The sequence below is a fragment of the Argopecten irradians genome, chromosome 14, assembly GCF_041381155.1.
Source record: "Argopecten irradians isolate NY chromosome 14, Ai_NY, whole genome shotgun sequence".
Lineage (NCBI taxonomy): Eukaryota > Metazoa > Mollusca > Bivalvia > Pectinida > Pectinidae > Argopecten > Argopecten irradians.
In genome coordinates this window covers 3,959,576-3,974,134 of record NC_091147.1, presented here as the reverse complement: position 1 = coordinate 3,974,134, position 14,559 = coordinate 3,959,576, and the positions used below count along the sequence as shown (strand labels likewise).

The window sequence follows — 14,559 nt, the reverse complement described above, 5'->3', positions numbered from 1 at the left end:
ATATATAATATCTGTCATTTGCTTGCTTTCACATTAGAGTAATAATGCTCCTTTCAGATTTTTTCAATTTTGTTTGCCAAAGGCTCACAAACAACACAAATCTTGACCTTATACCATGAATCTAATTTGAAGGAAACTTACTGACAGATCATCTCTGGCTTCCTTTCCAAACAGATCTCAATGACAATAGATTATTGGTAAAAAGTGATAATCAGTCACATTGTATAAGAAACTATTAGCCTAGTTAGAGGGATCAAAGGGACACAACTGTAACACACATAACAACACTTACAGTAATGTTCATATCAGAAGCCGAAGGGACGCAACTCATGTAATCAAAATTTGGCCTTCAAAAATAGATGGATATTGGCTAAGAGATGAAATACATGTATCATATTCGACCCAATAAGTGTCTCCACACCCCCCCCCCCCCCTTTTAAACCTTAGGTTCACTTATTTTGAGTTAAATGCAAACTGAAATTATGAAAACTATGTAGGTTTCTTTATCAATTCATTTTGCAAATTAATTTAAAGCTAGCTGATTTTGTTTAATAATCTCATGAAAAGCTGAAAAGCTAGTCCAAGCTTGATTCCATTAAGCTCTTCCTTATTGGTTTCAATTTTTAAGCATTCTGTGTGCTTATTTGGTGATATGTGATATGTGTAGTGAGTTTATTTGTGTTGTAAAGGTGTCCAGTACTAAGTGTGTTGTGTCCTCTGGTCAGAGATCTTTATAGTGCTACCTTACTGAGTGAGGTATCTACAGTATCCCTACCCCAAGCTGTCATAGATCTAAGTATGATACCTACCTAATACAGTGGAGTTCTGTTAATTTGAACTTGAAGAGACCTTGACAAAACTTTGAGTCATCCGAGTGTTAAGCCCAAATATTTTCACTTTGAGTTACAACATACATATTAGTTCATATTTTCGATAACTGTTTTAAACAAAGAAAATTTGCCTGGGTCCGACAAATTACCTCATATCAAGCTAGGTTGTCTAGTTATCAGAGTTTGTATTAACCAAGTTCCACTGTATATGGTATGTAGATAGTACGTACCTAGTATATAAGCTGCTATAAGTTTCTGATGAAGTGAGAGATGGAGATACTCGGGGAGACTGGTGCTGCCGTCCATACCCTGAGTAGGTAACATTAGGGCCAGTATACAGGTCACGGCCGCCAACAAGATGATGAGGCTGGGGCCTCCTGTCCTCATGGGTCTGTCAGGGGCTACAACACATTCATATACATTACAGTGGTTATCTACAGGATGATGAGGCTGGGACCTCCTGTCCTCATGGGTCTGTCAGGGGCTACAACACATACATATACATTACAGTGGCTATCTACAGGATGATGAGGCTGGGGCCTCCTGTCCTCATGGGTCTGTCAGGGGCTACAACACATACATATACATTACAGTGACTATCTACAGGATGATGAGGCTGGGACCTACTGTCTTCACAGGTCTGTCAGGGGCTACAACACATACATATACATTACAGTGGCTATCTACAGGATGATGAGGCTGGGGCCTCCTGTCCTCATGGGTCTGTCAGGGGCTACAACACATACATATACATTACAGTGGCTATCTACAGGATGATGAGGCTGGGGCCTCCTGTCCTCACAGGTCTGTCAGGGGCTACAACACATACATATACATTACAGTGACTATCTACAGGATGATGAGGCTGGGACCTCCTGTCCTCATGGGTCTGTCAGGGGCTACAACACATACATATACATTACAGTGACTATCTACAGGATGATGAGGCTGGGGCCTCCTGTCCTCACAGGTCTGTCAGGGGCTACAACACATACATATACATTACACAACACATACATATACATTACAGTGGCTATCTACAGGATGATGAGGCTGGGGCCTCCTGTCCTCACGGGTCTGTCAGGGGCTACAACACATACATATACATTACAGTGGCTATCTACAGGATGATGAGGCTGGGACCTCCTGTCCTCACGGGTCTGTCAGGGGCTACAACACATACATATACATTACAGTGGCTATCTACAGGATGATGAGGCTGGGACCTCCTGTCCTCACGGGTCTGTCAGGGGCTACAACACATACATATACATTACAGTGGCTATCTACAGGATGATGAGGCTGGGGCCTCCTGTCCTCATGGGTCTGTCAGGGGCTACAACACATACATATACATTATAGTGGCTATCTACAGGATGATGAGGCTGGGGCCTCCTGTCCTCACAGGTCTGTCAGGGGCTACAACACATACATATACATTATAGTGGCTATCTACAGGATGATGAGGCTGGGGCCTCCTATCCGCACGGGTCTGTCAGGGGCTACAACACATACATATACATTACAGTGGCTATCTACAGGATGATGAGGCTGGGGCCTCCTGTCCTCACAGGTCTGTCAGGGGCTACAACACATACATATACATTATAGTGGCTATCTACAGGATGATGAGGCTGGGGCCTCCTGTCCTCATGGGTCTGTCAGGGGCTACAACACATACATATACATTACAGTGACTATCTACAGGATGATGAGGCTGGGACCTCCTGTCCTCACAGGTCTGTCAGGGGCTACAACACATACATATACATTACAGTGGCTATCTACAGGTTAATGAGGCTGGGGCCTCCTGTCCTCACAGGTCTGTCAGGGGCTACAACACATACATATACATTACAGTGGCTATCTACAGGATGATGAGGCTGGGGCCTCCTGTCCTCACAGGTCTGTCAGGGGCTACAACACATACATATACATTATAGTGGCTATCTACAGGATGATGAGGCTGGGACCTCCTGTCCTCACGGGTCTGTCAGGGGCTACAACACATACATATACATTACAGTGGCTATCTACAGGATGATGAGGCTGGGGCCTCCTCCTGTCCTCATGGGTCTGTCAGGGGCTACAACACATACATATACATTACAGTGGCTATCTACAGGATGATGAGGCTGGGGCCTCCTGTCCTCATGGGTCTGTCAGGGGCTACAACACATACATATACATTACAGTGGCTATCTACAGGATGATGAGGCTGGGGCCTCCTGTCCTCACAGGTCTGTCAGGGGCTACAACACATACATATACATTACAGTGGCTATCTACAGGATGATGAGGCTGGGGCCTCCTGTCCTCATGGGTCTGTCAGGGGCTACAACACATACATATACATTACAGTGGCTATCTACAGGATGATGAGGCTGGGGCCTCCTGTCCTCATGGGTCTGTCAGGGGCTACAACACATACATATACATTACAGTGGCTATCTACAGGATGATGAGGCTGGGACCTCCTGTCCTCATGGGTTTGTCAGGGGCTACAACACATACATATACATTACAGTGGCTATCTACAGGATGATGAGGCTGGGACCTCCTGTCCGCACGGGTCTGTCAGGGGCTACAACACATACATATACATTACAGTGACTATCTACAGGATGATGAGGCTGGGACCTCCTGTCCTAACAGGTCTGTCAGGGGCTACAACACATACATATACATTACAGTGACTATCTACAGGATGATGAGGCTGGGGCCTCCTGTCCTCACGGGTCTGTCAGGGGCTACAACACATACATATACATTACAGTGGCTATCTACAGGATGATGAGGCTGGGACCTCCTGTCCTCACAGGTCTGTCAGGGGCTACAACACATACATATACATTACAGTGGCTATCTACAGGTTAATGAGGCTGGGACCTCCTGTCTGCACGGGTCTGTCAGGGGCTACAATAAATAGGTATTTTACAGGTCTGTCAAAGGGGCTACAACATATTGGAAAACATTAATGTTCCATGTGAAAGATACAAATATAACGGGACCTATATCTTTTATAATGATTGAAACAAAATACAAATTTTCACACTTTTTACCTGTATCATGCCTCTATCGGTCCTTTATTTTATTGAAGATACTAAGGAAGATTTTTACCGTGTCGAGAGGAGCTGGAAGGTTGAACTGTGTCCCTTCCTCGGCCTGGTATCTGCATGGACATGAAATTGTCCTCTGGGGGCGGAGGAGAACTCTCCCTCTTGGGTAACAAGACTGATATCACCTCCTTACGCCCTACAGTGGCAGATCCAAATTATTGATGTTTAGAGAACTGTTCATAAGTTGAGAAGGCATTTATGTAACTGTTACCATCAATAGTTTTTCTATTGTATTATTCACAAATCAAAATCTTAACTTTAAATCAATTGGAGCTGATGTGAAAGCAAAATAATGGTTTATCATTTCACAGGAGCTGACTACTGGGCGACTTACCAAGTATTTTTTTCTGTCCGTGTTCCACAACCTGTATACGGAACTTGTCCTTAATGCCCTCATTGTTGATACATATGTCTATATGCCGTATCACACTGTAACACAAACACAATGTATATAGGAATTATACGAAAAAATTTACAGTACTCAGAAGATGGTCTTTGAGTTTGAACATTTAGTTTTTGTGGGGTGTAGTCCTGAGTTGTTTAAAAGACTGAATGAAGCACAGAATTGATCTTTAAACCTAATGTGGGAGAGAAGTCTTTTTGATCCACTAATACAATCAAGGAGAGGTCTTTTTGATCCACTAATACAATCAAGGAGAGGTCCTCCTGTAAGTGAGAGACACAGTCAGAGGATATGGACGTCTAGTGTTCTAACAAAGACAATGATATAAAGGTGCACAATACTGATTATAAGTTTGGTACGAATCACATTGATGGTCCCCAGTCATTCTGTTGTGTGTAAAATCCTGAAAAGAGGACAGATGGGGAAATGATGTTATAATTTGTTTATATTTGATCACTTTATTAGCTTTGTCCAAGTCTGAAGTTACCTACATGTCACAGCAACACTTCTCTTTAATGGTCCCTTCAGCCTCCACCACTGTATACTTCCGTGGAGTAGTACATAGTACTGCAAGCATACAATGCAAAACTATTCAAATCACAGGAACTACCTGTTATATTGATCTTATGTATATAGTATACAATATTAACGTTATCTTCATCATTTAAGTGCAAGATGTCCCGGACAAAGTACCATGAACTCTGTAAGTCATGGGAATATACAGTTCCGAAATCCTTTCATTATTTCATTTAATCACATCTATCGTCAGTCTCACCATACATGTCCATTATCAAGACACACACATAGTGTTTATAACAACAACTGTACATTTCTGTTATCTAATTGGCCTGCACTTATCAACACTTTTGCCTCTGAATGCTAAATATCACTGACAGTGCTCTGTGCCAGTCTAATTACTAAGGGGCTAATTCATTTTATAATTTTGAATTTGAACAGTGATACAATTCTTGTAGATTTGTGACTTATTTTGTTTACCTTTGAATCGCAGCGGAAAGTCATATGGGTTGTAGAGTGTGAGAACCTGTTTGTGTGTCGACTGGTCATCGGAGTAAAACGTCAGAGACGATGGAAACACAAACACTGGTAGTTTACCATCCACCAACTGTGTTTGGTGAAACATCGGTTTTCTTTCTCTCTCATACCACCAGACAGACCAGTCTACCTGAAAACACAGCAACATTAAGTCAGGAGTGTAGGGAACTGTGGGGTGGAGGTCTGAGAGTACAATGACCAGACAGAACACATTACCTGAAAACACAGCAACATTAAGTCAGGAGTGTAGGGAACTGCAGGTGGGAGTCTGAGGGCAACATAAGAGACAATGAACAGACTGGAAACATAGCAGTATCAACTCAGGAGTGTAGGGGTCTGTCACCCTCAAAGGTGGATGTCTTAGCTAATATATTAATGACTTGTGCAATGACATTCCCAGCGCTGCTTCACATGTATGTTAGTATGTACAAATAGGGAATGTACATTATATAACAGGAGAGACAATTATCTGACACACAACGTGTACCTGATGTATAGAACAGTGGAACATCATGATCAGTTACATTATATCAGGAGTAGAGGGGTCTGAGGAGGTGAGTAGAGCAAAGTGGAGTGGTATAAAATAGCTGGAGGTCAGGGGGAAAGGAAAGGTTGTAATAAAATAAGAGATAATTACCAGACATATATCACACTACATGCCACTTGTTGTGCACTTGTTGTAGTAATATACTGCTCAGCTAGAGAGAACTCTCTTGAGCTCAATTGGTTGACTTTATAAGTAATCCAGAGGTCCCGATCGAGTTCAATCATTAGCTAGCTAAAGGCAGTGATTTAAGTATGAAATTCTGTGCTCTTGTGCTAGAGAACTGGTCTCATACATTGAGAACTGCAGTGGAACATCAGTTACATTAAATCAGGAGTGTGGTTCTGATGATGAGGATAATATAGGGTTGGGACGTTGCGGGAGGGAGAACAACCTGCATTTTAGAAAACATATACCAGGTAGTAATTAATATCAAATCAGGCATGAGGGGGCCTATGGGGAGGGACAATAGCGTTCACCTGAAAAATTAGACTGTATGTCATATAAATGTAACAGGATGGAACAACAACCTGGCGAGATCACAGTAAAAAGATACAATGTGTATAATGTAGTAAAATTAAATCTGTTATTTACAGGGGGGGGTCTATAACAGGAGAGACAATAGCAAACAGATCACAGGTCATAAAGAACAGAGGAACATCACATTGTGTGTGATAATAACACTGTGCTTAACTTGAAATCACGAAGGTCATGTTATATGTAGTCTACTGTCATGACTGTACACATATATTCGTTAGTTGTTACATAATCGGATATAAATTATAATGTAGCCAAATTTTCATACTTTCAAACCTTAAATTTTCACAATAATTCAGAATTAGAACTCTATATCAAAACTGCTCAATGAAACAAAAATATTTCTCAACTTTTCAATGATACCAAATCACCATTAGCGTAAACACGGCAGTGACTAATCCGTTGTTTACATCTTGTGCAGAAGACCAGTATATGTAAACAAATGCCTGGACGTGTTTTTCTTACCAAGATACACACCTGTCTTTCCGTATGAACGAGGAAGAATCCGGTGGTTTCAATATATATCTATGTCTCTTTTTGTTAATTCAACCAATAACCACAAAGGTTATGGCACAATGGCTAAATATGGAAACTTAAATCAGCTGTTTCTTTCCCTTCTCTACTGTTTTGAGAAGGACGTCATAGGATTTTGTGTTGTCTGCTTCGTCAGTCACTAATCGAGGTCTTCTAAACGCTTGTTGTCGGCTCCGACCGAAGTATTGTACGCCGCTCCCTTTACGGGTGTAGACCTGCAATCAAAAGTATAAAGGTATTTGACACTATATTTTTTTATATTCATGATTTCATCTATTGATGTATTTCAACCAAACTTAGCATATGTGGAAAAATGTCTAAACTTTTTAATACAAATGAGAGAAAACGTGTCTAGTTTGCCACTTGTCATATCGTAAAATTATGACTACTGTGGAATGAAGCGATTTATTTCTGGCAAAATAACGAATTATTTTCCACATGTCTCAATAATAAATATTAAAGATATTTGAAAGGTTTTCGGTGACGAATGATGCTGTAAACAATGAAACAACAAACAAAATAAACATAATTATCTACCATGTATTTTGTCGCCTGGCCGACACGATGTACAAAACTACCTAAATCCTTACAATAAATTTTGCATTTTTTTTTCGCGAACCCGTATACACTTGAGAACGACATTGATTATTCATCATTGTTTACTCTATAACTGGTTCACTTCCAGTAGTCTCCCTTTATATACATACACAGAAATATATATTAATGTAGCGGGATTGGACAGAGTTGATCATCGGTGACCAGGTGTAGTGATCAGCGACTAGTGTTCGGAGGTCCCGGGTTCGAATCCCTTCTCTCCTGTTACAAACTTGGGCCGTTTTCGATTATACGGTTTGACTAGTTGGACCTAGTTCTTCGTTTATGAATTTGGTTGACAGATCTGGTGATTTTATATTGTTTTCAGACGAGCATTGACACCACCCTCACATGCCTGTATAATCAAAGTGCCAAGGCCACTCATAGATGCTGTGAATGAAGGACTCAAACATAGGAATAAAAGAATTGGTTTATCATTTATATTGAATTTAGTTAACATGTTGAAGAACATTGTATTTGTATTATGTACAATGTTGAGTTTTGGAGTTAAACAAAAGATATTTATCATTTTATTATAATTAAAGTTGATTCAACCACCATAAGTTAAATAGATTAATGACTGAAATATATTTTATATATTAAAATTTCTTGTTTCTGAAATTAGAAGATTTATTAAACCAACAAGAGATCCCAGAGGGATCTTGGCACCCACCAAAGAATGATCTATGTCTGACAATGGAAAGAGGGATCTTTTCCCTGCTTTTCAAACTTTTTCAAACACACTATATATAAAATTTGAGACAGATCGCTATAGTACTTTCTAAGAAATAGCGATAACAAACTTCAAGTATCAAAATCCAAGATGGCCGCCTGTCGGCCATCTTGTTGACCGATCAGTCCAAAATGCAATATACACAACAAGAGTCATAAGGGAACCTGTATAAGAAATTTGAGAAAGATCCCTCCTGCACTTTCTGAGAAATAGCGGTAACAAACTTCAACTATCAAAATCCAAGATGGCAGGCTGTCGGCCATCTTGTAGACCGATCAGTCCCAAAATGCAATATGCACAACAAGAGTCATAGGGAACCTGTATATGAAATTTGAGAAAGATCCCTTCAGCACTTTTTGAGAAATAGCGGTAACAAACTTTAACTATCAAAATCCAAGATGGCCGCCTGTCGGCCATCTTGTTGACCGATCGGTCCCAAAATGCAATATGCACAACAAGGATACTAGGGGAACCTGTATAAGAAATTTGAGAAAGATCCCTTCTGTACTTTTTGAGAAATAGCGTTAACAAACTTCAACTATCAAAATCCAAGATGGCCGACTGTCGGCCATCTTGTTGACCGATCGGTCCCAAAATGCAATATGCATAACTAGGGTCCTAGGAGAAAACCTACATATGAAATGTGAGAAAGATCCCCTCTGTACTTTCTGAGAAATAACGGTAACAAGAATTGTGACGGACGGACGGACCGACGGATGGACGGACGGACGGAAGGACGGACGGACCACGGACGAAAGGCGATTTGAATAGTTCCACATCTGATGATGGTGGGCTAATAAATTTGGTAAAATCTGAGTGCCATTTTCGTTTGATACATGTGAGTAATCTTTATACACATTATTTACTGAAATTATCAATTTCATCAATGTCTCTTTAAAAGAAAAGAAAATAAGTTAATTAATATCAATTTAATAACAACAGAAATATTGCGATTTATCCGGATTATGTAGTGACTTCCTTGCAAGTGTATCACTTTGTTTTGCCGACTTTTGACTTATAAATAATGGCCAGGTACTTCTGTCAAATAGAAAGTCAAAATTTGGTTACCTATTACAACAATCCTTTGATGTTATGAAACATTGTTGCAAATATATGGCACGCCGTTTTTGTCATAAAATACACATAATACTTAAGGTCAAATACCTTAAGGACAAAAACTGTTTTTTGCCATTATGTACATTTCACCTTAAGGGCAAAAGATTTGACCTTAAGGTCAAAAAACTTTTTTGCCCTTAAGGTTAAATGTACATAATGGCAAATAACTAATCTATAGAAGTCACTATGCTATTCATACCCCTAATCACAAAATGGACTTGTCCACATACTGAACAACATGAAACACTTAGGGAAATGAAATTTAAGGTAAATAAAACTTTTGCCCTTAAGGTCAAAACACTTTTTTGCCCTTAAGGTAAATAAAACTTTAGACTATGATAAAAAAAATACCATTCCCCTTCAAAAAATGAAAAATACTACAAGATTCTTGATTTATTGAAACATTGAAACCTCATTGTCAATCGGTGATACTGTAACTTGAAGTAACACCTGATTTTAAAATGACTCCCCCTTCCCCTTAAATGAAATGAATACTGATTCCATTCCCAGCAAGTGGTATGTCAACATTTATGACATCACACATAATGATAAAAAATATTTTTGCCCTTAAGGTCAAAAGATTTGCCATTATCTAAAGATTTGTTTACAACAACTTAAGGTTAAAAAATATGGACATAATGTCAAATAATCGTTTTTTGGAATTTAACGTTTTTTGGAATTTACGCCGCACGGACTCTACTTCAAAAGCACAAATACATTCAAAAGTCCGTTCAAAAGTCTGTCAGTTATATATAAGTTCCGAATGTTGAATGTCGTATGTCGAGCTGCACAACATTCGAAAGTCCGTTCGTTTATCAGTTATATATAAGTTCTGAATGTTGAATGTCGAATGTCGAGCTGCACAACATTCAAAAGTCCATTCGTTTGTCAGTTATACATAAGTTCTGAATGTGAATGTCGAGCTGTGCAACATTCAGATTCTATTGTCATTTGGCCAGTTATTGGTTTTGAATGTATGAATGTCGAATGTTGAGCTGCACAACATTCAAAAGTCCGTTCGTTTATCAGTTATACATAAGTTCTGAATGTTGGAATGTCGAGCTGCGTAACTTTCAAAAGTCCGTTCGTTTATCAGTTATACATACATTCTGGATGTTTAATGTCGAGCTGCACCAACATTCAAAAGTCCGTTCGTTAGTCAGTTATATATCAGTTCCGAATGTTGAATGTCGTATGTTGAGCTGCACAACATTCAAAAGTCCGTTCGTTTGTCAGTTATATATATAAGTTCCGAAAGTTGAATGTCGTTATGTCGAGCTGCACAACATTCAAAAGTCCGTTCGTTTGTCAGTTATATATAAGTTCCGAAAGTTGAATGTCGTATGTCGAGCTGCACGACATTCAAAAGTCCGTTCGTCTGTCAGTTATATACAAGTTCCGAATGTTGAATGTCGTATGTCGAGCTGCACAACATTCAAAAGTCCGTTCGTCTGTCAGTTATATATAAGTTCCGAATGTTGAATGTCGTATGTCGTTCGTCTGTAGTTATATATAAGTTCGAATGTTGAATGTCGTATGTCGAGCTGCACAACATTCAAAAGTCCGTTCGTCTGTCAGTTATATATAAGTTCCGAATGTTGAATGTCGTATGTCGAGCTGCACAACATTCAAAAGTCCGTTCGTCTGTCAGTTATATATAAGTTCCGAATGTTGAATGTCGTATGTCGAGCTGCACAACATTCAAAAGTCCGTTCGTCTGTCAGTTATATATAAGTTCCGAATGTTGAATGTCGTATGTCGAGCTGCACAACATTCAAAAGTCCGTTCGTCTGCCAGTTATATATAAGTTCCGAATGTTGAATGTCGTATGTCGAGCTGCACAACATTCAAAAAGTCCGTTCGTCTGTCAGTTATATATAAGTTCCGAATGTTGAATGTCGTATTGTCGAGCTGCACAACATTTAAAGTCCGTCGGTGGCACAACGATATTTGAATGTTGAATGTCGTATTATCGAGGCCAACTTCACACAACCACAAACCTACATATGTGTTTATATTATATGGAAATCAAATTTTTGCATGCTAGTTATACACATGTGATCATTAATACAATCATGATTGGCGTTGTTATCACACGTGATCATTAATACCAATCATGATCGGCGTTGTTATCACACGTGATCATTAATACAATCATGATCGACATTGTTATTCACACGTGATCATTAATACAATCATGATCGACGGCAGTTGTTTATCACACGTGATTGCGGGGTCATTAATACAATCATGATCGGCGTTGTTATCACACATGATCATTTATACAATCATGATCGGCGTTGTTATCACACGTGATCATTAATACAATCATGATCGGCGTTGTTATCACAACGTGATCATTAATATACAATCATGATCGGCGTTGTTATCACACGTGATCATTTTATACAATCATGATCGGCGTTGTTATCACACGTGATCATTAATACAATCATGATCGGCGTTGTTATCACCACGTGATCATTAATACAATCATGATCGGCGTTGTTATCACACGTGATCATTTATACAATCATGATCGGCGTTGTTATCACACGTGATCATTAATACAATCATGATCGGCGTTGTTATCACACGTGATCATTTAATACAATCATGATCGGCGTTGTTATCACACGTGATCATTAATACAATCATGATCGGCGGTTGTTATCACACGTGATCATTAATACAATCATGATCGGCGTTGTTATACACACGTGATCATTAATACAATCATGATCGGCGTTGTTATCACACGTGATCATTATACAATCATGATCGACGTTGTTATCACACGTGATCATTAATACAATCATGATCGGCGTTGTTATCACACGTGATCATTAATACAATCATGATCGGCGTTGTTATCACACGTGATCATTAATACAATCATGATCGGCGTTGTTATCACACGTGATCAGTTTATACAATCATGATCGGCGTTGTTATCACACGTGATCATTAATACAATCATGATCGGCGTTGTTATCACACGTGATCATTAATACAATCATGATCGGCGTTGTTATCACACGTGATCATTAATACAATCATGATCGGCGTTGTTATCACACGTGATCAGTTATACAATCATGATCGGCGTTGTTATCACACGTGATCAGTTATACAATCATGATCGGCGTTTGTTATCACACGTGATCATTAATACAATCATGATCGGCGTTGTTATCACACGTGATCATTAATACAATCATGATCGGCGTTGTTATCACACGTGATCATTAATACAATCATGATCGGCGTTGTTATCACACGTGATCAGTTAATACAATCATGATCGGCGTTGTTATCACACATGATCAGTAATACAATCATGATCGGCGTTGTTATCACACGTGATCATTAATACAATCATGATCGGCGTTGTTATCACACGTGATCATTTATACAATCATGATCGGCGTTGTTATCACACGTGATCAGTATACAATCATGATCGGCGTTGTTATCACACGTGATCAGTTATACAATCATGATCGGCGTTGTTAATCACACGTGATCATTAATACAATCATGATCGGCGTTGTTATCACACGTGATCATTAATACAATCATGATCGACGTTGTTATCACACGTGATCACTTATACAATCATGATCGGCGTTGTTATCACACGTGATCATTAATACAATCATGATCTGGCGTTGTTATCACACGTGATCACATAAATACAATCATGATCGGCGTTGTTATCACACGTGATCAGTTATACAATCATGATCGGCGTTGTAATCACACGTGATCAGTTATACAATCATGATCGGCGTTGTTATCACACGTGATCACTAATACAATCATGATCGGCGTTGTTATCACACGTGATCAGTAATACAATCATCATGATCGGCGTTGTTATCACACGTGATCATTAATACAATTCATGATCGGCGTTGTTATCACACGTGATCACTAATACAATCACGATCGGCGTTGTTATCACACGTGATCAGTTATACAATCATGATCGGCGTTGTTATCACACGTGATCACTAATACAATCATGATCGGCGTTGTTATCATTACGTGATCATTAATACAATCATGATCGACGTTGTTATCACACGTGATCATTTATACAATCATGATCGGCGTTGTAATCACACGTGATCAGTTACACAATCATGATCGGCGTTGTTATCACACGTGATCACTAATACAATCATGATCGGCGTTGTTATCACACGTGATCAGTAATACAATCATGATCGGCGTTGTTTATCACACGTGATCATTAATACAATCATGATCGGCGTTGTTTATCACACGTGATCAGTTAATACAATCATGATCGGCGTTGTTATCACACGTGATCATAATACAATCATGATCGGCGTTGTTATCACACGTGATCATTAATACAATCATGATCGGCGTTGTTATCACACGTGATCACTAATACAATCATGATCGGCGTTGTTATCACACGTGATCATTAATACAATCATGATCGGCGTTGTTATCACACGTGATCAGTTATTCATGATCGGCGTTGTTATCACACGTGATCACTAATACAATCATGATCGGCGTTGTTATCACACACGTGATCATTAATACAATCATGATCGGTGTTTGTTATCACACGTGATCACTAATACAATCATGATCGGCGTTGTTATCACACGTGATCATTTATACAATCATGATCGGCGTTGTTATCACACGTGATCATTAATACAATCATGATCGGCGTTGTTATCACACGTGATCATTAATACAATCATGATCGGCGTTGTTATCACACGTGATCACTAATACAATCATGATCGGCGTTGTTATCACACGTGATCATTAATACAATCATGATCGGCGTTGTTATCACACGTGATCATTTATACAATCATGATCGGCGTTGTTATCACACGTGATCAGTTATACAATCATGATCGGCGTTGTTATCACACGTGATCATTAATACAATCATGATCGGCGTTGTTATCACACGTGATCATTAATACAATCATGATCGGCGTTGTTATCACACGTGATCATTAATACAATCATGATCGGCGTTGTTATCACACGTGATCAGTTATACAATCATGATCGGCGTTGTTATCACACGTGAT

General features: G+C 39.3%; 1 protein-coding gene across 1 annotated transcript in view; it reads right to left on the bottom strand.

Moving 5' to 3' along the window:
* LOC138308115 (motile sperm domain-containing protein 1-like) overlaps positions 1-6,966 on the bottom strand; it is an 18,228-nt gene extending 11,262 nt beyond the window's left edge. Inside the window, exons 1-6 of the mRNA XM_069249058.1 lie at positions 6,837-6,966; positions 5,349-5,535; positions 4,844-4,919; positions 4,284-4,378; positions 3,951-4,085; positions 1,061-1,231 (exon numbers count right to left, since the gene is read on the bottom strand). Of these exons, the coding sequence (XP_069105159.1) occupies positions 1,061-1,231; positions 3,951-4,085; positions 4,284-4,378; positions 4,844-4,919; positions 5,349-5,493 (622 nt within the window). The 5' untranslated portion in view covers positions 5,494-5,535; positions 6,837-6,966. The remainder of the gene's footprint in view (positions 1-1,060; positions 1,232-3,950; positions 4,086-4,283; positions 4,379-4,843; positions 4,920-5,348; positions 5,536-6,836) is intronic.
* Between the last annotated feature and the right edge of the window lie 7,593 nt (positions 6,967-14,559).